General features: G+C 40.2%; 1 protein-coding gene across 1 annotated transcript in view; it reads left to right on the top strand.

Moving 5' to 3' along the window:
- Window positions 1-21,144, top strand: part of ARHGAP29 (Rho GTPase activating protein 29) — an 83,687-nt gene extending 62,543 nt beyond the window's left edge. Inside the window, exons 23-25 of the mRNA XM_011940012.1 lie at window positions 16,703-16,799; window positions 20,481-20,636; window positions 21,109-21,144. Of these exons, the coding sequence (XP_011795402.1) occupies window positions 16,703-16,799; window positions 20,481-20,563 (180 nt within the window). The 3' untranslated portion in view covers window positions 20,564-20,636; window positions 21,109-21,144. The remainder of the gene's footprint in view (window positions 1-16,702; window positions 16,800-20,480; window positions 20,637-21,108) is intronic.
- Window positions 21,145-22,513: the final 1,369 nt, after the last annotated feature.

The following is a 22,513-nucleotide window of genomic DNA, read 5'->3' as shown; positions in this document are numbered from 1 at the left end:
TTGTGGGAGGTGTATTGTCCAAGGTTCTGAGAAGTCATTTCTGAAGAGTTGATCATAACTTCCCTAGCCATGTTTTACCTACAGAGAACTTAATTAGAATTTATGAGTACAGTATGTTAAATTACTTTTAGTGTACCTTAGGCAGTGTATTTGTTTTGATACAGAGACAAAGACTATATGATCCCTGAGACTTGTTGCCTAGTGAACTCATAAGCAGATAGAATTGTACCTCAGTTATTTGGGTGATTTAAAGATGGTACTATGGCTACACTATTCCTAGCTATCGTTATGTTACTTACAATATTTATACAACTGGAAACACCTCTTTAAATGCCAACCATTGCATATTGTTAAATAACTTATAGTCTATGGAATTCTGTGGGTTTTTCTTTCCTACAGGTAGGAAATTATGGTGATGTATTGATATGATTATATATGTAGACTATTCAATTAACATCTAGGAGTTAGCAAAGTTGCTACATTCACAATCAGTATGTAAGTCAGTTGTATTCCTGGATATCAGCAACTAACAGAAATGAAAGTTTTTAGAACTCTTCAATATCATTAAAAAATACGAAATACCTAAGAATAAGTCTCACAAAAGATGTACAAGATCTTCATGGAGAAAATGTTAGACCATGTCAGGAAGCATTTAAGGAGATCTTAAATAAATGTAACACTCCATAATGTACACAAATTAGAAGCTTCAGTCATGTAGAGATGTTAATTTACATTTGTAGATTCAATGTAATCCCAGCCAAAATATTTTTTTGCATTATTACCTCTATCTACTGTGTATTTCTTTAAGACAAGGGCATTCCTACATAACCATAGTACCACCATCAAACTTAGGATATTGACATTGACATCATAATGATATCTAATCCATAGGCCACATTCAATCTGCTGGTTCTGATTGCCTCAGTAATGTTCCTGTGTTCCAGCATCCCAATCCAGGACCACATGGTGCTTTTAGTTGTCCTATCTCTTGTTTCATTCAGTCCAGAACAGCTTTTCAGACTTGTCTTTGACCTTGACACTTGAGGAGTATTGACCAGTTTGTAGAAAGTTGCTCAGTTTTGGTTTATCATTAGTTAAGGCTCATAAGATTTAGGATAGATATTTTTGTTCAGTACTACAGAAATGATGCTGTATACTCAAATGTGTCATGCCAGGATACACACAGTGTCAATTTGTCTTATACCTGATGCTCTTAATTTTAGTCACTTGGTTCAGATAGTATATACCAGGTTTCTCCATTATAAAATTAGAATTAGGAAGTACTTTGTGAGGAGATTCTTAAAGATTGCAAATGTCCTGTTTCTCATCGAATTGTCACAGGCTAGTTTGAGTCTATTGACAATTCTTGACTGAAGCAGTTACTATGTTGGCTGTCAAATGGTGAGTCCGTGGCTTCTGCTTTGGTTGGCATCCTACTACTGTATTAAGTGTCCTCACACTCAGCCAATCTACTCTGCATACATAAAATAAGCATGCAGTTCAGAAAACAGATTAAACAACTAATAGATTAAACTTCTGAGTTACAAGCTTTATTTGAGTTAATCTTCAGCTTTAAACAATTAACAAAAAACTGTACATGACATGAAGACATGTCTCAGGTTTCTGAATACGGTTCATGCCCATTCGTTACAGGATGTTGTAAGTCATCCTTTTGTAGTGTTGACAGGATTGGAAACGAGATGAACAGTGACCATTACCAATGAGGCATTGCTCATTGATAAGTGAATACAGCACTGAAATTTAAAAATCAGGCTGGGCGCAGTGGTTCACGCCTGTAATCCCAGCACTTTGGGAGACCAATGTGGGTGGATCACGAGGTCAGGAGTTCGAGACCAGCCTGACCAACATGGTGAAAGCCCATCTCTACTAAAAGTACAAAAATTAGCCGAGCGTAGTGGTGTGTGCCTGTAATCCCAGCTACTCAGGAGGCTGAGGCAGAAGAATTGTTTGAACTTGGGAGGCGGAGGTTGCAGTGAGCCGAGATCATGCCACTGTACTCCAGCCTGGGTGACAGAGTGAGACCCATCTCAAAAAAAAACAAAATTAAAAATCAGGATGACTATAACACAGCCTGACTCTAAGAATGGCAAAATCTTACTTACAGTTGTAGACACAGACCTGACATACAATAGTTGCCATCTGCCAAATTCTCTGTAGATCATTTTATACCAAAAATTTGCTGTTAGAGATCTACTGCTAGCAAAATCAGAAATTTTCTGTATCAGTTATTTTAATCAAAGTTGTAAGAGTTCATCTAGTAATTGCCAAAAAAATCAGAAGAATGTGTTGTGATTCAACACAGGAGACTAGGACGGTGAACCAAGGTCTCCGTATTCTCCATCTCCAAGTATAGATACATAAGTCTCATGATTAAGATTCAATGAGGGCCGGGCGCGGTGGCTCAAGCCTGTAATCCCAGCACTTTGGGAGGCCGAGACGGGCGGATCACGAGGTCAGGAGATCGAGACCAGCCTGGCTAACACGGTGAAACCTCGTCTCTACTAAAAACACAAAAACTAGCCGGGCGAGGTGGCAGGCGCCTGTAGTCCCAGCTACTGGGGCGGGGGCTGAGGCAGGAGAATGGCGTAAAATCCGGGAGGCGGAGCTTGCAGTGAGCTGAGATCCGGCCACTGCACTCCAGCCCGGGCAGAGCGAGACTCCGCCTCAAAAAAAAAAAAAAAAAAAAAAAAAATTCAATGAGAGTTTCAAATGATTTTTTTTTGTTTTAAAACTGGATCATAAATGCAGCAGTGTGTATATATACATGTATCATTTAAAGAATGATTATAAAATGAATTCCCATTTGCCCCGAACACCCTTATCAGGATGTTAAGGAACCACCAGAATGCCCTTTCCTGATCACATGCCTCTCTCTTCTCACAGCAGGTGTAACCACTATCTTGAGTTTTATGTTAATCCTTCCTTGGCTTTAAAACAAACAAAGCTACCTGTACAATTGTAACTATAGTTTATTTTAACTTTTTTAAAACACTAAAGTATTTTACTGGGTATTTATCCTGCAATGTATTATTATTCCCACTGTTGATGGGCATTTAGGTTGCTTTCAGGTTTTCTTCCTACTATGAACAGTGTTACATTGAAAACGTAATCTACTTTTCCCTTCATTCACTTTTTTTGTTTGTTTTTTGTTTTTTGTTTTTTTGTTCTTGACACATAGTTTTGCTGTGTCACCCAGGCTGGAGTGCAGTAGCACGATCTCGGCTCACTGCAACCTCTGCCTTCCTGGTCCAAGCGATTCTCTTGCCTCAGCCTCCTGAATACCTGGGATTACAGGTGCACGCCACCACACCCATTAATTTTTGTATTTTTAGTAGAGACAGGGTTTCACCATGTTGGCCGGGTTGGTCTCGAACTACTCACTTTTGAGTGCCACCTGCCTTGGCCTCCCAAAGTGTTGGGATTACAGGTGTGAGTCACCACACCCGGCCCTCCATTCACTTTTTTTAAAAACAACAACAACAAATATGCGGTGTGGTGATCATCTCATTTAATCTTTACTTAGGCAGGTGTGATGATGGTTAATACCGTCAGCTTGATTAGATTGAAGGTTACAAAGTATTGTTCCTTGGAGTGTCTGTGAGGGTGTTGCCAAAAGAGATTAACATTTGAATCAGTGGGCTGGGGAAAGCAGATCCACCCTTAATCTGGTGGGCACAATCTAGTTAGCTGCCAGCGAATATAAAGCAGGCAGAAAAATGAACAAGAGACTGGCCTAGCCTCCCAGCCTACATCTTTGTCCCATGCTGGATGCTTCCTGCCCTTGAACATTGGACTTCAGGTTCTTCAGTTTTGGGACTTGGACTGGCTCTCCTTCCTCCTCAGCTTGCGGACATCCTATTGTGGGACCTTGTGATTGTGTAAGTTAATAAGCTCTCCATATATATGTGTGTGTGTGTGTGTGTGTGTGTGTGTGTGTGTGTGTGTGTGTCCTATTCTGTCTCTCTAGAGAACCCTAATACAGATTTTGGTATTGGGAGTGGTTCTAGAGGAACAGAATATTAAGGATGGAGTTCTTTCGTTGGTTTGGGGTTTCTGGAGTTGGCTGCTTAATATTTAGACCCCAAAATGCTAAGGACTCTCCTTCTAATAGTATGGAGAACACTGATAGTCCTTAGTGTGAACTGTTCAGAGAGTTATGCAAAATAAATGCATTTGACACTCCTGATTCATTACTCATGAGAGTCAAGGAGTTTAGTGACTCTATGCATAATACCTTTCACCATATGTGGAGAACCAAGAAACATAATGAAGCTGGTTGGTTGCTCCTCTGTTCAGTGGACAAAGTGATGAAAGAAAATTATGAACTCAGAGATTCTGTCTCCCAGCTTTAGAAGCAGATACTGAGCCTCAAATCTGCTAAGATTGCCCTGAGTGAGAATCTTACCTCCTGAAGAGCAAGAGCTGAAATTGTGGAAAAACAGACACAGCTCTTATCATGTGAGTGGCTGACTTGTAACAAAAGATGCATGCACCAGGTGTCTACTGTTAAAGTGAGGACATTTACTGGAAAAGAATAGGACCCTGAAACTTGGAACGGGGTTGTGTGGGAGGACCCTGATGATACTAGGGACACTGAGTTGTGGAATAGATTTGCAAGATCAGAACCTGCGTCTTTGAAGAGCCCTGTAATTGCTGTAATTGCTCTTCTCTGTATGTCAGATCTAATGATGGGGACTGCAGTCACTCAACTACAAAATTTAAATACAGTGGGAATAATTGGATCCTGGGGTGGCAGGGGCCAAGTGGCGACTATCAAAGGCAGGGTGGGCATAGTTACCGTAATGGATAGCAGAGGCAAAGCGGCAGTCAGAATAGTCTGACTCATCTAGAGCTCTGGTCTTAGCTAATTAATCATGCTGTTCCAAGAAATGAAATGGATAGGAAGGCTACTGCATTCCTACTTAATTTATACAAGCAGAAAATTTCTAGGTTGAATGGACAAAAGATTAATTTGAATTATAAAAACAGAGAATCACAGCCCCTCAATCAATTTCCAGACTTCAGTCAGCTTACAGACCCAGAACCCCTTGAATGAAAGGGAGGCCATGTCTCCTTGAGGAAGGACACCACTACATTACTGACAATTGATGCAGTGAATCTTTCTCCCATCCTTCCCCAAAGAGATCTCCGGCCTTTTACCAGGGTAACTGCACTGGGGAAAAGGAAATGATCAGACATTTTGGGGACTACTAGACTGTCAGCTCTGAGCTGACACTGATTGCAGGAGACCCAAAATGTCATTGTGGTCCACCAGTTGAAGTAGGGGCTTATGAGATCAGGTGGAGTTTTAGCTCAGGTCTGACTTAGAGTGGGTCCAGTGGGTCCCCAGACTCATCCTGTGGTCATTTCCCTAGTGCTAGAATGCACAATTGGCATAGATATTCTTAGCAACTGGCAGAACCCCCACGTTGGCTCCCTCACTGGTAGGGTGAGGGATATTATAGTGGGAAAGTCCAAATGGAAGCCATTACAGCTGCCTCTACCTAGAAAAATCAAAAACAATACTGCATCCCTAGAGGGATTGCAGAGATTAGTGCCACCATCAAGAACTTGAAAGATGTAGGGGCAGTGGTTCCCACCAAATCCCTGTTCAACTTTCTCATTTGGCCTGTGCAGAAGACAGGTGGATCTTGGAGAATGAGAGTGGATTATTGTAAGCTTAACCAAGTGATGACTCCAATTGCAGTTGCTGTACCAGATGTGGTTTGATTGCTTGAGGAAATTAACACATCTGGTACCTGGTATGTAGCCATTGACATGACAAATGCCTTTTTCTCCATTCCTGTCCATAAGGCCCATCAGAAGCAATTTGCCTTCAGCTGGCAAGGCTAACAATATACCTTTACTGTCCTACCTCAGGGGTATATCAACTCTCCAGCTTTGTGTCAGAATCTTCTTCAGAGAGAGCTTGATTCCTTTTCGCTTCCGCAAGATACCACACTGGCCCATTACATTGATGACATTATGCTGATTGGATCCAGTGAGCAAGAAGTAGCAAACACACTGGACTTATTGGTAGGACATTTGTGTGCCAGAGAATGGGAAATAAATCTGACTAAAATTAAGGGAACTTCTATCTCAGTAAAATTTCTAGGGGTCCAGTGGTGTGGGGCCTGTTGAGATATTACTTCTAAGATGAAGGATAAGTTGCTGCATTTGGCACCTCCTACAACCAAGAAAAAGGCGCAATGCCTAGTGGGTTTTAGAGGCATTTGGATTTTAGAGGCAACACATTCCTCATTTGAGTGTATTACTCTGGCCCATTTATTGAGTGACCCGAAATGCTGCCAGTTTTTAGTGGGATCCAGAACAGAAGAAGACTGCAACAGGTCCAGGCTGCTGTGGAAGCTGCTCTCCCACTTGGGCCATATGACCCAGCAGATCCAGTGGTGCTTGAGGTGTCAGTGGCAGATAGGGATGCGTCTTGGAGCCTTTGGCAGGCCCCCATAGGTGAATCACAGCAGAGGCCTCTAGGATTTTGGAGCAAGGCCCTGCCGTCTTCTGAAGATAACTACACTCCATTTGAGAGACAACTCTTGGCCTGTTGTTGGGCTTTGGTGGAAACTGAATGTTTGACTATAGGTCATCAAGTCACCATGCGACCTGAACTGCCTATCATGAACTGGGAGCTTTCTGACCCCTCAACCCCTAAAGTGGGTCGTGCACAGCAGCATTCCATCATCTAATGGAGGTGGTATATCCGTGATCAGGCTCAAGCAAGTCCTGAAGGCACAAGTAAGATACATGAGGAAGTGGCTCAAATGCCCATGGTCTCTACTGCTGCCACCCTGCCTGCTCTACCCCAGCCTGCACTGATGGCCTCATGGGGAGTTCCCTATGGTGAGTTGACAGAGGAAGAGAAGACTAGGGTCTGGTTCACAGATGGTTCTGCACAATATGCAGGCACCTCCCAAAAGTGGACAGCTGCAGCACTACAGCCCCTTTCTAGGACATCCCTGAAGGACAGCAGTGAAGGGAAATCTTCCCAGTGGGCAGAACTTCCAGCAGAACACTTGGTTGTGCACTTTGCATGGAAGGAAAGATGGCCAAATGTGCGATTATATACTGATTAATAGGCTGTAACCAATGGTTTGGCTGGATGATCAGGGACTTGGAAGAAGTTAATCTCAGATTAACATTTGAGTCAGTGGAAAAAGCATGATTGGAAAGAAGTGGAAGAAGCATGATTGGAAAATTGGCGACAAATTTGAGGAAGAGGAATGTGGATGGACCTCTCTGAGTGGCCAAAAACCATGAAGATATTTGTATCCCATGTGAGTGCTCACCAACGGGTGACCTCAGCAAAGGCAGATTTTAATAATCAAGTGGATAGAATGACCCATTCTGTGGGTACCACTCAGTGTCTTTCCCCGGCCAACCCTCTCATTGCCCAATGGACCCATGAACAAAGTGGCCATGGTGGCAGGGATGGAGGTTATGCCTGGGCTCAGCAACATGGACTTCCACTCACCAAGGCTGACCTGGCTGTGGCCACTACTGAGTGCCCAATTTGCCAGCAGCAGAGACCAACACTGAGCCGTCGATGATCAGCCCCATTCCTTGGGGTGATCAGCAAGCTACCCGGTGGCAGGTTGATTTATTGGATCTCTTCCATCATGGAAAGGGAAGAGGTTTGTCCTCACAGGAATAGACACCTACTCCAGATACGGGTTTGCCTATTCTACATGCAGTACTCTGCCAAGACAACTATCTGTGAACTCATGGAATGCCTTACCCACCATCATGGTATTCCACACAGCATTGCCTCTGACCAAGACACTCACTTCACACAGCTAAAGAAGTGTGGCAGTGGGCTCAGCCTCATGGAATTCACTGGTCTTACTATGTTCCCCATTATCCTGAAGCAGCTGGGTTGATAGAGGGGTGGAATGGCCTTTTGAAGTCACAATTACAATGTCAACTAGGTGACAATACTTTGCAGGGCTCAGGCAAAGGTCTCCAGAAGGCCGTGTATGCTCTGAATCAGCATCCAATATATGGTATTGTTTCTCCCATAGCCAGGATTCACAGGTCCAGGAATCAAGGGGCAGAAGTGGAAGTGGCACCACTCACCATCACCCCTAGTGATACACTAGCAAAATTCTTGCTTCCTCTTCCCGCGACATTACATTCTGCTGGCCTAGAGGCCTTAGTTCCAAAGGAAGGAACGCTGCCACCAGGAGACACAACAACAATTCCATTAAACTGGAAGTTAAGATTGCCACCTGGACACTTTGGGTTCCTCCTACCTTTAAGTCAACAGGCTAAGAAAGGAGTCACAGTGTTGGCTGGGATGATTACCCAGACTATCAAGATGAAATCAGTCTACTACTCCACAACAGAGGTAAGAGTATGCGTGGAACACAGATCATTAGGGCATCCATTAGTATTACCATACTCTGTGATTAAGGTCAATAGGAAACTACAACAGCCCAATCCAGGCAGGACTACAAATGGCTCAGACCCCTCAGGAATGAAGGTTTGGGTCACTCCACCAGGAAAAAAACCACGACCTGCTGAGGTGCTTGCTGAAGGCAAAGGGAATACAGAATAGGTAGTAGAAAAAGATAGTCATCGGCTATGACCACGTGACCAGCTAAAGAACGGGGGCTGTAATTGTAATGAGTATTTCCTCCTTCTTTTGCTAAAAACATGTTTGTGAATGTATACACTTGCACTAAGAAAATATCTTTATTTTGGTCAGGCGCGGTGGCTCACGTCTGTGATCCCAGCACTTTGGGAGGCTGAGGTGGGCGGATCACTAGGTCAGGAGATGGAGAGCATCCTGGCTAACACGGCAAAACCCTGTCTCTCCTAAAAATACAAAAAAATTAGCCGGGCGTAGTGGCCGGCTCCTGTAGTCCCAGCCATTTGGGAGGCTGAGGCAGGGGAATGGCGTGAACCTGGGAGGCGGTGCTTGCAGTGAGCTGAGATCGCACCACTGCACTCCAGCTAGGCGACAGAGTGAGATTCTGTCTCAAAAAAAAAAAAAAAAAATAGAAGAAGAAAAACACCTTTTCCTTTATCATGTGACATAAGATTTATTGACTTCATGTCAGCATTTAAGCATTGTTAACTTTATGTAATAGTATTTGGGTTGGGGACTGGTGCATTTCCGGTTGAACGTAGGATAGTTGTATTATGTTAGGTGTAATTATGACCTTGTTATTGTCTTTATTTGAAGATTATGTATGATCTCAGGAGTTGTGTATGGGTTCAAGTTGACAAGCAGCAGACTTGTGATGGTTAATACTGAGTGTCAACTTGATGGGATTGAAGGACACCAAGTATTGATCCTGGGTGTGGCTGTGAGGGTGTGCCAAAGGAGATTAACATTTGAGTCAGTGGGCTGGGGAAGGCAGACCGACCCTTAGTCTGAGTGGACACCATCTAATCAGCTGCCAGCGAATATAAAGCTGGCAGAAAAATGTGAAAAAGAGAGACTGGCCTAGCCTCCCAACCTACATCTTTGTCCTGTGCTGGATGCTTCCTGCCCTTGAACATCAGACTCCAAGTTCTTCAGTTTTGGGACTCGGACTGGCTCTCCTTGCTCCTCACCTTGCAGACATCCTATTGTGGGACCTTGTGATTGTGCAAGTTAATATTTAATGAACTCCCCTAATATCCTATTAGTTCTGTCCCTCTAGAGAACCCTGACTAATACAGCAGGTATTCTTAACTGCCTTTTTCAGACAAACAAATAGACTTCAAAGAGGTTAAATAACTTACTACAGGTTATATACCTAACAAGAAAGAGTGATAAGACTTCAACTCAGGTGTCTTTATTATAAATTCCGTATCATTTCTAAATTCCTTCATCTTCATTTTTAGGCCAGAGCTGCTATAAATCATATACTTTCGGATTGTATTTTTTCATTCTAGTTGCAAGGAAATTGAAGTTTAGGGTTATCACATCCCAACTCCAATGTCATTTTTAGTGTGTATGTATAAAAGTTTATTCATTTAATTAAAACCTTTGTGTCTAAAATTGCTGAAGTTGTTCTGGGTTGCAGTGAGTTTTGTAGGTTCAGTTTTGTTAATGAGAGAACAACACAGCAGATGACAGAATTAACAAGTCCACCCCTCCACCCTCTGTCCCAGAAGAACAGATTAGAAAACAGTGCTGCGATGGAGAGCTGTTGAAGACATAGGCATATGGAATAGAGCTTGAAGGAGATCACTTAGCTTCTACTCATAATCAGGAAAAGGGTCAGCAATCCAGGTGAGAAATAGGCCCTCCATTAAGCCACCCTCTGTGGGGATGATGACCTAAATTCCAGTTTATTTTTAGAAACACAATTGACAGGGATTAGTGACTCACTGTGAATGTGGAGTTGGGAAGGATAGAGAAAGGGATGCTTCCTGTGGAAACCTGAGGACAAATAGCTTAAGTGAAAACAAGGATTCCTGGCTTCCTTGCTCCTTTGGACAAAAGGAGGTTAAGGTTGGCAGTTTTCATCTTAGTGTTCTAGAAGGAAGCCATTTATGATTAGGACTGTTTTTAAATACACTATCTTCTGATGTGGTGAATTCCCTCAAAACTGGGAAGCGTTAAGTCAAAATCTAAGTAACCATCTACCATGATTATTATTAGGTAGGAAACTGAGATAGATGGTCTGTACAGTCCTTTCAAGTTCTGAGCCTGAGTCTATGCCTTTGAATTTAAAATGAAAGAGATGTTTCTAGGTGCTGAAAATCTAAAATCACTGCATTAAGCAATTGCAGTATTTTTGTTATGTCACTGTTATGAATGTCAGCAAGGAAGCATTTAAACCCCATTACCTAGGAGACCTCTCTAGAGTGCTGGGGGGAAAAATAATTCTATCTAAAGTAAAAATATCCTTCAGAAATTAAGGTGAAATATAGATGTTTTCAGACAGAAAGGAGAATTAGTTACCAGCAGCCTTACACTAATTGAAATTCTGATGGGAAGTCATTAGATAGAAGGAGAATAATCCCAGATGGAAATACAAAAATGAATAAAAGGATGAATGCAAAATTAGCCAGGCATTGTGGTGCATGCCTGTAATCCCAGCTACTTGGGAGGCTGAGGCAGGAGAATCGCTTGAACCTGGGAGGCGGAGGTTGCGGTGAACCAAGATCATGCCAGTGCACTTCAGCCTAGGCAAAAAACAGAAAGAAAGAAAAGGATGAAGACCTCTAGAAAAGGTAAATATAGTGAACATCAACTGTTACAAAACAATACTAATACTGAGAAGTGTAAAATTTATGCAAAACTAAAATACATGACAGCCATAATGGAAAAGGCAAAAAGCTGGAGTTAAAGTGTTACGTAGTTCTAGCACTGTCAAGAAAGTGGTAAAAGCAATAATTTGTATTAAAAATACCAAGATGTGTTTTGTAACATCAAAAAGAAGTTAAAAGAGGGGAAAATAGAATACTGGGGTAATTCAAAGAAAGGCAAGATTGAAGAAAAAAGGTAAATCAAACAGTGGGTTATATAGAAAGTAAATAGTAGGATGGTAGATATAAACCTGCTTAAATTAGTAATCACATTAAATGAAAATTGACCAAACATTCTGAGTGTTAACCTACTGTTGTTGCAGTAGGAAAAAAACAAAATCTATCTACATCCTGTCCCGAAGAGACACGCCTTAAATAAAGGTCACAGGAAGTGCAAGGATGGAAAAGGACACAACAGTGAAAAAACTGGTATAGCCATACTAATGTCAGATAACACATATTTTAAGTCAAGGAGGATTACTGGAGATAAAGAGAGATATTCCATAATGATAAAGAAGTCAATCAACAAAGAAGATTTCAAAATTCAAAATAAGATCATTTCAAAATATATAAGGCAAAAATAGACAGCTAAAAGGAAAAATGGACAAATCCACAATCATAAGGGTTACTTTAACACATCTCTGAACAGAAAAAAATAAAAATTAAACAAAAAAGCAAAAGATAAAAATCAAGACCACAGTTAACAAACTTAACCTAACACACAGAGAACACTGTCAACCGTGACAAAATTCGTATTTCATTTAAGCTCATATTTAAATTTTACCAAAGTTGACAATAAGCAGGCCATACAGAAGGCCTCAAAACATTTCAGAGGGTTGAAATTATTCAAAATATGCTCTCTGACCTTAGGGAAATTATACTAGAAATCAATAACAAAAGATAACTAGAAAATCCTCAACTGCCTGGAGATTAAACAGAACACACTTCTAAATGATCTGTGGATCAAAGAAGAAATAACAAACACTAGAAAATATTTCAAACTGACCAGTAGCGAAGATGTGCCATATTAAAAATTGGCTGCAGCTAAAGCAATGCCTGGAGAGAGATTCTTAACCTTCACTACATGTCTTGGAAGGTTGAAAGGTTAAAATCAATTAAACTTTATCTTAAGAAGCAAGAAGAGAGGCTGGGCACGGTGGCTTATGCCTGTAATCCCAACACTTTGGGAGGCAGAGATGGGTGGATCACCTGAGGCATAAAGATTGGAAAAGAAGAAATAAGAGACCAGCCTGGCCAACATGGTGAAACCTGGAAACCAGTAAAACCAAACAAAATTAAAGAAAAATAATAAAGCTAAGGACTGATTCTTTGAAAAGGTTAAGAAAATTGATAAACCCCCAGTAAAACTAATCTTTTATTGATTAGTTCTTTTATTGAAGAGGAAAAATAACATCAGGAATGAAAAGAATATTACTAGAGACTACAAACATTGAAAGATATGATGATCTAATGAACAACTTAACACAATTTGAAAATCTGAATAAGAACAAAATTAAGGACAAAATAAACTGACAAAAAATCTGGAGAGTCCCCATCTACTAGTGGAAATCGAATCAGTTATTTAAGACATTTCCACAAGCAAAATGTAAAGCCTCACCAGTGAATCCTTTCAAACATTTAAGGAAGACATTACCCCAATCTTATGCAAGTTCTTCTAGAAAATAAAAAAAAGAGAATACTTCCAAACTCTGTAAGTTCATCCTCACCTTGATGCCAAAACCTGACAAAGACATCACAATATACAGAAAAGCAATTCTCAGTATATTAAAAGAATTAATCGTATGTATATTACTACCAAGTGAGGTTACTTCTTTGTGTGTGCAAAAGTAGTTTAACATTTGAAAAATCAATCAACATAATTTACCACATTAATTTTCTTAAAGGGAGAAAAGCATAGCTATCTCAATAAATAAATGCAAATTTTAAAAAAGATTTTATAAAATTCAACAGGTACATATGATTTTAAAAAATACTCTTAGCAAACTGTAAGCTATGACTTCCCTAAATTGATAGAGATACACTCTTCTGCAGACTATTTAGTGGTAAAATATTTAAAGGTTTGGCCTTGAGATTGGGAATCACATAAGAATATCTACAGTTACAACCTCTATTCAACATTGTACTGAGATTCTAGCCATAAAATAAGGCGAGAAAAAGAAATGAAAGGCATAAAGATTGGAAAAGAAGATATAAAATAGTCATTGTTTGCAAACGATATAATTATTACAGGGAAAATTAAAAAGCATTTATAACCTATTAGAATTCGAATTGGAGATGAATTTAGAAAAAAAAAACTGCTTAAAATTCAGTATTCGCAAGTCACTTATATATTAACACCAAACAGGAAATGGAATTTATGAAATGATATTATTTAAAATAACATCAAAACATCAAATACTTAGGAAATCTAAGGACAGATGTATAGAGATGTACATCTGAAATACACAAAATATTTTTGGCATAAATTAAATAACCAAACAGAAGAATATATCATTTTTGTGGATTGAAAGGTTCAGTATTATAAAGATGGCAGTCCTCTCCCAAGTTGATATATACATTCAACCAAGTCTTCCTTATTCTTGTTAAGTACTTTACAAATGTGCTTTGAGGCACTTTGATGTAGTCTGTCTCATGATCCTCAAAAGGGCAGAGTAGGTGTTTTGAACTCTCTTTTAGTGGGTTCAAAGACTTGCCATACAGCTAGTAAGAGAAGGTAGCACCCGAACTATATCTCTTTGTTGTAACTTACTTTTTACTTTGACATTCTTTATTTTTCACTTTATTATTATTATTATTATTATTTTGAGACAAAGTCTCACTCTGTCGCTCAGGCTGGAGTGCAGTGGTGTGATCTCAGCTCAATGCAACCTCCGCCTCCCGGGTTCAAGCGATTCTCATGCCTCAGCCTCCGGAGTAGGGTTACAGGCATGCGCCACCATATTCGGCTGATTTTTGTATTTTTAGTAGAGACAGGGTTTCACCATGTTGGCCAGGCTGGTCTGAAACTCCTGACCTCAGGTCATCCACCTGAGGTCTCCCAAAGTGTTGGGATTACAGGCGTGAACCACCGTGCCCAGCCTCTTTTTCACTTTATGCCACAGACTATTCCAGTCCTATTCTACCTGGCTACATCCCTTCCTCATAGGATCCTTCCTCAAAGTATCCCAGAGATCCCTTGGGGAACACACTGTTGGATTTAACTCACCTCAAAATCCAAGTCTTTAAAAAAAAAAACTACGCATGCTACATATTATGGAAATTTATTCATTTAAATAAATGCCTTGAATTTAAAGTTAGAAAAAATTTTCCACCCAGCACTGGAGTTTGCAGACTGATTGTCAGACTTTGTTGCCTCCTTCAAAACTAGCGCCATTCAAGGGACACTCTGGGGATGTGAGACTAAATATTTAACTGAATATTGTAATTAGCTTTGTAACAACAACGTGGTTCTAGCTGGCTCCAAAAATTAATGCCTAATCTGGAGAAAGCCCTACATTATTTTGGGATCTTGTAAGACTTCATGTGATAAAGACAAAAATTTTCTAGCATGAGGGAGTTGAGTGGGTTGTGTAAGTTACACATTCTTTTGGTTACCCATTGAATAGGTCTTTTCTTTCCTCACCACTTTCCTCTCTTTTAAGTTATATGTGATGCTGAAGAGGGATTTTTTTTTTTTTTAAGCTCATCAGCTTATTTGGGCTAAGCTTTTATCAGATAAGGCTCCTTATAAAATAATGTGTCCAGCACTGTTCAGAGCTTCCCCAGTGTTACCAGCCTCCCTTGGAATTACACTGAAGTTGTCATGGGTCAGATTACATTTGAAGTATAATCTGTAATAATTAAATGTGTAATTTAAGAAGAATATAGACATATACCAGTTGGCAGTGATGATGGAGCACTGAGAACTTATTCAAGAAATGTTGAGGAACTATAATTAACAAAATTTTAGTGATCTATTGTGAATGTAGAATTGGGAAGGTGAGGCTGGAGTTGGCCAAGGTAGGGAAGGGCCAGAACCTGTAAACCAAGTCACATGATGAATAGGTGAAGACTGGAGGTTCCTCTCCTGGAAAAGAGGAAACTGGGGACATGACGGCTTTCCTCAAATACTGCAAGCAAATAGGGATTAAAATTACACTATTTGCTCCTTTGGGAAAAAGATAGGATCAAAAGCTAAGATTAATGGAGAGGCACATTTCTGCTTTATATAAAGAACTCATTTTACAATTAGAATAGTTCAAAATGGAACACATGACCTTGTGATCTATCAGTCATTAGGGACACACTCAAAGCAAAAACTACATGACCACTGTCTTAGTCTGTTCTTGCTGCTATAACAAAATACCATGGCCTGGATAACTTATAGACAACAGAAATTTATGTATGACAGTTCTGGAGGCTGAGAAATCCAAGATCAAGGCACCAGCAGATTGGGTGTTCGGGAAGGGCTTGTTCTCTGCTTCCAAGATGGCACCTTGCTGTTGTGTCCTCACATGGCAGAAGGGTGAATGCTATGTCCTCACATGGTTGAAGGCAGAAGAGCAAAAGGGGCTGATTGCTGTGTGAAGCCTCTTCTATAAGGGCATTAATCTCATTTGTGGGGATGATGATGCCCTCATGACCTAATCACCTTCTAAAGGCCCCACCTCTTAATACTATCACATTGGTGATTAACTTTCAACATATGAATTTTGGAGAGACACATTCAGACCATAGAAACCACCTTTAAGCATATCATGAAAAAAAAATCTTTTTGGGGAAAGGAAGTAAAAAAAAACCTCATTCCCAGCTGGCCTGCATTCAAACATGCTTTGACACACAAGTGTCCTTTGCTGAAATAGCTTACATCCTGTGACCTCAACTCGCTGCCAGGATCACTGGGCTGTTGTTCTTGGCTTCCAGTCTCCTGTTTTATTAGAAATATAAATGTGATATTACTATTGGGTTGTTATATTCAAAGATTTTTGTGTCTTACATAAAGTTATGGGTTGCACTGAATACATTTATTTATAACTTAATTCAACAAACATTTAATGACAACTTACTATGTCCCATCACTATACCAGATAATAGACATGAAATAGCAATTAAAAAACACTCCCTGTCCTTGTAGAGCATAGAACATAATACTATCAGAAGCTGGCAGTTAGTGAGTGAGTGCTCTCAGAGAGTTCTATTATCAGATTTATTTGGAAAAGTCAGATTTGGTTAAATACCATTTTTTCCCAAGACTGAACAGCAGAATTTCCCTGTATAAAAAGGCCAGGATTAGAAGCCAATTTTAAATTAAAGCTAAAATAGTATGACTTATATTATTCTGAAAATGTTGTCATTCCCCATTTCCAAAGTAATACAATGAATAATCAGAAGAGCTGTATCCATGATTTTCTTTTAGGAGACTTTAATACAAAACTACTGTGAACTTCACCTAAAATATGTCTTCTGCTGCTGGTCTAGATCTGAGTGTCCAGTACAGCTGCCAGAAGCCACAGGTGACTATTTACGTTTCTGAGTTAACATTATATACAATTTAAAGTTTAGTTCCTCCGTTGCACTAGCAATATTCCAAGTGCTCCATAGCCACATGTGGCTGGTGGCTTCCATATTTGACAGTGCAGCTATAGAACATTTCCATCATGGCAGGAAGTTCTGTTGGGCAGTACTGATTGAAAGAGGGCCCATCACATCCAGAAGCTGGTCCTATAGCTGGGGAGCAAAAACAAAAAGTATTTGATAAAGTTTAATGCCCATTCATGATTTAAAAACAATAAAACAAACAAACAAACAAACAAAACTCTTAGCAGTTTGTGAACAGAAGGGGATGTCCTTAAACCAGAAGATGACTTTCTCACTGAACCACTTGAGTCAGAGCATCTCATGATATCTTAGGAAGATAGTGTAACTTAGAAAATGGCCACTTTGCTGTGTATATACCAAAGGCATCATAATGACTTAAAAATATCCCAACAGTTGTGTACAAATATGGGTTGACAATGTGTTAATCAAATGTTACGCATACAAGTATAAGAATAACCGGCTAGGATGGTGGCTCGTGCCTGTAATCTTAGCACTTTGGGAGGCTGAGGTGGGTGGATCACCTGAGGTCGGGAGTTCGAGACCAGCCTGACCAACATGGTGAAACCCCATTTCTACTAAAATACAGAAAATTAGCCGGACATGGTGGTGTGTGCCTGTAGTCCCAGCTACTTGGGAGACTGAGGCAGGAGAATCACTTGAACCTGGGAGGTGGAGGTTGCAGTGAGCCGACATCACGCCACTGCACTCCAGCCTGGTGACAGAGCAAGACTCCGTCTCTAAAAAAAAAACCAGCGAAACAAATTTATCTGATGTATATTGGCATAGTCCTAAAAGAACAGACTATAAATTCTGCCATGAAGCAAAGTCAAGTAAAGGATGTGTTGTATAAAGTTAAAATTCTTTTGAACTTCTGGCTCAACAGTTAAGTATATTGGTCTGAGTGCTCACAAGGGGCTGAACTAGACTTCTGAAATTCAGGAGCCTTATTTGACAGTGGCCTGCCTTCAGCTCATCATGTGCACATATGTGTATGTGTGTTTTTTACTTTATTAACTGTAGCCATTTTATCCACTGGTTTTTTTTTCTGTATGGTAATTTTTCTAGTTGTAGGAATTCTTAGGTGCTGGTGAAAAAGGCTACACTGCCACTGCAGTTCTACATACTAGTAGAGCTAAATTCCAATTTACATTTCAAAGCAGAGCCCTGTATGTTATCTTTGATCTACAATCTAGTATCAGTAATCACAAGGTCTAAAAATAATGGCAACTAAAAATCAGTCACTTCCTACTTGCTCTATGCTGGACATTGTGCAATGTGTTTCATTCCATTTTCCTTATTTCCTTTGTATAGTAACTCTGGTATCTAAAATAGTATTAGCCCCATTCAACACATAGTCCAACAAGCTGAGCTAAGTTGCCCAAATAATTTGCCCAAATCATGCCCAATTGTTCAATCAGGTTTGAACCCAGTCTGATTTCTATATCTGTGCTTCTTTCGCTGTCCCATGATCTAGGGCTCCTGATTAGGAATCATAATAATAAATGCCATTTTCTAGTGTTTATTACATACAAGATAATTCTAAGCATTTTTCTCAGTAGGTCATTTAAACTACACAGATACACATAGGATTCTTTTTTCACAGATGAAGACACATGGGGCAGAGGGATTGCCTAGCCCAGTGCAGAAGTGGCAGGCAGGGCTGAGCCAGGACCTGGGCAACTAGGCTTCAGAGTCTGTGCTCTTCTCCATTACGCTCTAAGTTTTTCCCTCAGAAATTTAAGAATATACGTTGGTGTTTATAGTCCAACTGCAAGGAACTGGGTCACTTAGAATGCTCTACAAATGTTTGGAGGACTTGGGAAAGCAAATCAAAATAGCCTTGGAACCCAGGGAAGAGAGGCCAGCAGTCCCAGGCATGGAAGAAGGTTAGGTGAGACAACGACCAAAAAGTGACTCTGGTGAGCCCTGGTGCTCAGGGCCAGCTGCAGCTCAAAGTCAGGACGGTGGCAAGGCACGGAATTGTTGGATGTTTTTCAGCAGTGAACAGGAAGGCAAGAGAGTGGAGGGCTGGAACATTCCTGGAACTGGAATTTTTTAGGGTAGACACAGCAAAAAATCATAGAGTTTGAGGAACCAAGGGTTCTGGGTGACAAAACGTGGACCATGGGTTCAGACTAGAGAAGAAAGAAAATCTGGGAGCAGGCCGGGTGCGGGTGGCTCACGCCTGTAATCCCAATACTTTGGGAGGCCAAGGCAGGCGGATCATCTGTGGTCGGGAGTTTGAGACCAGCCTGACCAACATGGGGAAACCCTGTCTCTACTAAAAATACAAAATTAGCCAGGCATGGTGGCACATGCCTGTAATGCCAGCTACCGAGGAGGCTGAGGCAGGAGAATCATTTGAACCTGGGAGGTGGAGGTTGTGGTGAGCTGAGATTGAGCCATTGAACTCCAGCCTAGGCAACAAGAGTGAAACTCTGTCTCAAAAAAAAAAAAAAGAAAAGAAAATCTGGGAGCAGATGGGAAAAAATGGCACTTTTAAACTTATTCAGCCTTCATTTGACAGAATGGATATTATGCTTTATTAGTTGATCAGATAAGGAGAGCATCTAAGTCATCTAATAGTCATCTCACTGGGTTGAGTATAACTGAAAAGCAGATTGAGTGAGTTGGCAAAATCCTTGGGATTCAAGGCACAGTTACATCTGGTTGGTGTGTAAATTAGTGTCACTTTTCTGAGGTTAATTTTCCGATGTCTGCCTACTGAAATCCTGATAGTCCTTTGACTCAGCTACTTCACCTCTTTGAATTTATCTTATGGAAATGCTCAAGTTTTCATGAACATATCTTCAAAGAAGCAAGTTTTAAAAGACTAACCATGTTTGAAGTTATTATGCTAATCTAAATACACACAACTGTATATATATACAAAGTGTATTCTTTTTTCCTCATGTCACATGGGCAATGTGCTGATGTTGTAACAAGGTTCGAGGGAGGCACATTTTACACATGAGCCTGAAACCCCAATCATCATGCTTATGAACTACAAAAGATCTTCAAAGAGTACCTTTAATATAACTTTAGAGATCTGTACCTCTGTCAAAAAGTCAACAGGTTTTTTTTCTGCTAAGCAGAAAGAAGTATTCACTAATGCGTATGTATCTTTTAGACTGAGAATAATTTGCTTAAAAAATTATATAACCTGGCTGGGCGCGGTGGCTCATGCCTGTAATCCCAGCACTTTGGGAGGCCAAGGTGGGTGGATCACGAGGTCAGGAGATCAAGACCATCCTGGCTAACATGGTGAAACCCTGTCTCTACTAAAAATGCAAAAAAAATTAGCCGGACGTGGTGGCGGGCGCCTGTAGTCCCAGCTACTCGGGAGGCTGAGGCAGAATAGTGTGAATCTGGGAGGCGGAGCTTGCAGTGAGACGAGATCGCACCGCTGCACTCCAGTCTGGCTGACAAAGTGAGACTCCGTCTCAAAAAATAAAAATAAAAAAATCATGTAACGTATCATTTAAAAGTGATTTCATCTGTTCAACCAGTCAGGCTTTCTTATTAAGCATCACACAAATTTGGTTATGGTATGTAAAGTGACAACCCTTTCTTTCTTTTTCTTTCTTTTTTTTCAGATGACATTATATACTTATTCAAAGACAAAGAGCTCAAAACATCATTCCTCCCCAAAATGAAAAACGTCTGGGAAATTTCCTAATCCACTTTCTCTGAAACCCAATTGGGAAGCTAGCCACCTTGAGTTCTATACTTGAAAGGCAAAGACTAGATCTGTAAGTCTGCCGGTATGTAAACAACTTCTTACAAGACTTCCTAATGAGAGTAATGGCAGAAATAGGGGAAATGAAAATTAAGACAAGTTTTGCAAGTGTCATTCCAAAGAATCCAGAATATTTCCATTTTGCCCATAGTAAAACTATCCAAGGAAGATTAAGTAATTTGGATTGGTCAGGATGTGAACCTAGGCTGGCCTGGCTTCTAAGCCTGTGATTTTTCTGTTATCCCATGACATAGTGTACACTACAAGAAATGCTGATCTTAATAACATAGCTACCTGTACTGAGAATTCATTGGGTCAGGTACTCTTCTAAGCACTTTGTTTCTATCTCTCACTCAGCAAATTTTAGTGAGCTCTTTATTGATTTACAAGATTATGCATCTATGAACTCAGTCACACTGGCTATTAATTAAATTCCCCTCAAGTTTGGTTTGTAAAAAGTTAATTGACATTCATTCTTTTTTCAGAAGACACCAGGTTTTTAGCCTTGGATCAAGATATCTAAAAAAAAAAAAAAAAAAAAAAAAAAAAAAAAAAAAAAAAAAAATTCAGTAAAAATCTAGATCTTGCTCAGCTCCAAATTCTTGAACTGCTTTCAGAGTACTGAGAACATTGTAGCCCAAACATGCAATGGCATTTTATAAGCCTCATGAGCTCTGAGGACTAAGTTCTGATTTTTTTTTTTAAATCTTGTCCAGATCCCTATCTAAGGGGTCTAGGGAGTCATGCCCTACAAACCATAAATTCTCATCAGATGGATTTTATTTAACCCTATATATTGTGACTTACTTTCCAACTTGACTCTGGCATAACATTATGAGACAAGGAAGAAAATAAAAATATTTTACTCCAAAACATGTTTATTTGCCATATCTTGAAATGGCCCTGCAAAGCTGTCTTTCGTGGTGGAAAATTTGCATTTGTAAAGAATCTCTATAAACATAGCTAGATCTTTTACTTCCAGGCCCTCCCAATCCTAAAGAGATTAACTGAAAGTCTAGCACTTCTTAAAGATCTGAATAGGAAACATTTCATCTGTTGTCTCTTAGGGCAGCCACTGTAAGACTTCAAAAGACCCTTGGTCTTCACAATCTTTTATCTTAACCTGAACATTTTCCTTCTATTAACCCCAGTCTTTAGACAAACTCAACCAATTGTCAATCAGAAAATGTTTACATTCACCTGTAGCCTGGAAGCCCCCTGATTTGAGTTGTCCCAAATTTCTAGACAAAACCAATGTATTTCTTAAATGTATTTGATTGATGTCTCATACTTCCCTAAAATGAATAAAACCAAGCTGCGTCCCCAACTACCTTGGGCACATGTTCTACGGACCTCCTGAGGCCGTGGTCACTCATATTTGGCTCAGAATAAATCTTTTCAAATATTTTGCAGAGTTTGACTCTTTTTGTTGACAGCTCCTTCTTAGCCATATGCACATCACTACATATTGTGTTTTGGAATTTTTTTTTTTTATTTTTTTTTTTTATTTTTATTTTTTGAGACGGAGTCTCGCTCTGTCGCCCAGGCTGGAGTGCAGTGGCCGGATCTCAGCTCACTGCAAGCTCCGCCCCCCGGGTTTACGCCATTCTCCTGCCTCAGCCTCCCAAGTAGCTGGGACTACAGGCGTCCGGCTAGTTTTTTGTATTTTTTTTAGTAGAGACGGGGTTTCACCATATTAGCCAGGATGGTCTCGATCTCCTGACCTCGTGATCCGCCCGTCTCGGCCTCCCAAAGTGCTGGGATTACAGGCTTGAGCCACCGCGCCCGGCCGTGTTTTGAAATTTATAAATACTAAATGCTAATTTAAAATTTTAAAGGTTCTATTGATTTTCTGCTGCCATAAAATGATCTATTTGAATCCATCTTCGA

This window comes from Colobus angolensis, unplaced genomic scaffold (genome assembly GCF_000951035.1).
Source record: "Colobus angolensis palliatus isolate OR3802 unplaced genomic scaffold, Cang.pa_1.0 Scaffold186, whole genome shotgun sequence".
NCBI classification, from domain to species: domain Eukaryota; kingdom Metazoa; phylum Chordata; class Mammalia; order Primates; family Cercopithecidae; genus Colobus; species Colobus angolensis.
The sequence above is the reverse complement of the archived record's forward strand: the minus strand, read 5'-3'. Positions and strand labels throughout refer to the sequence as shown.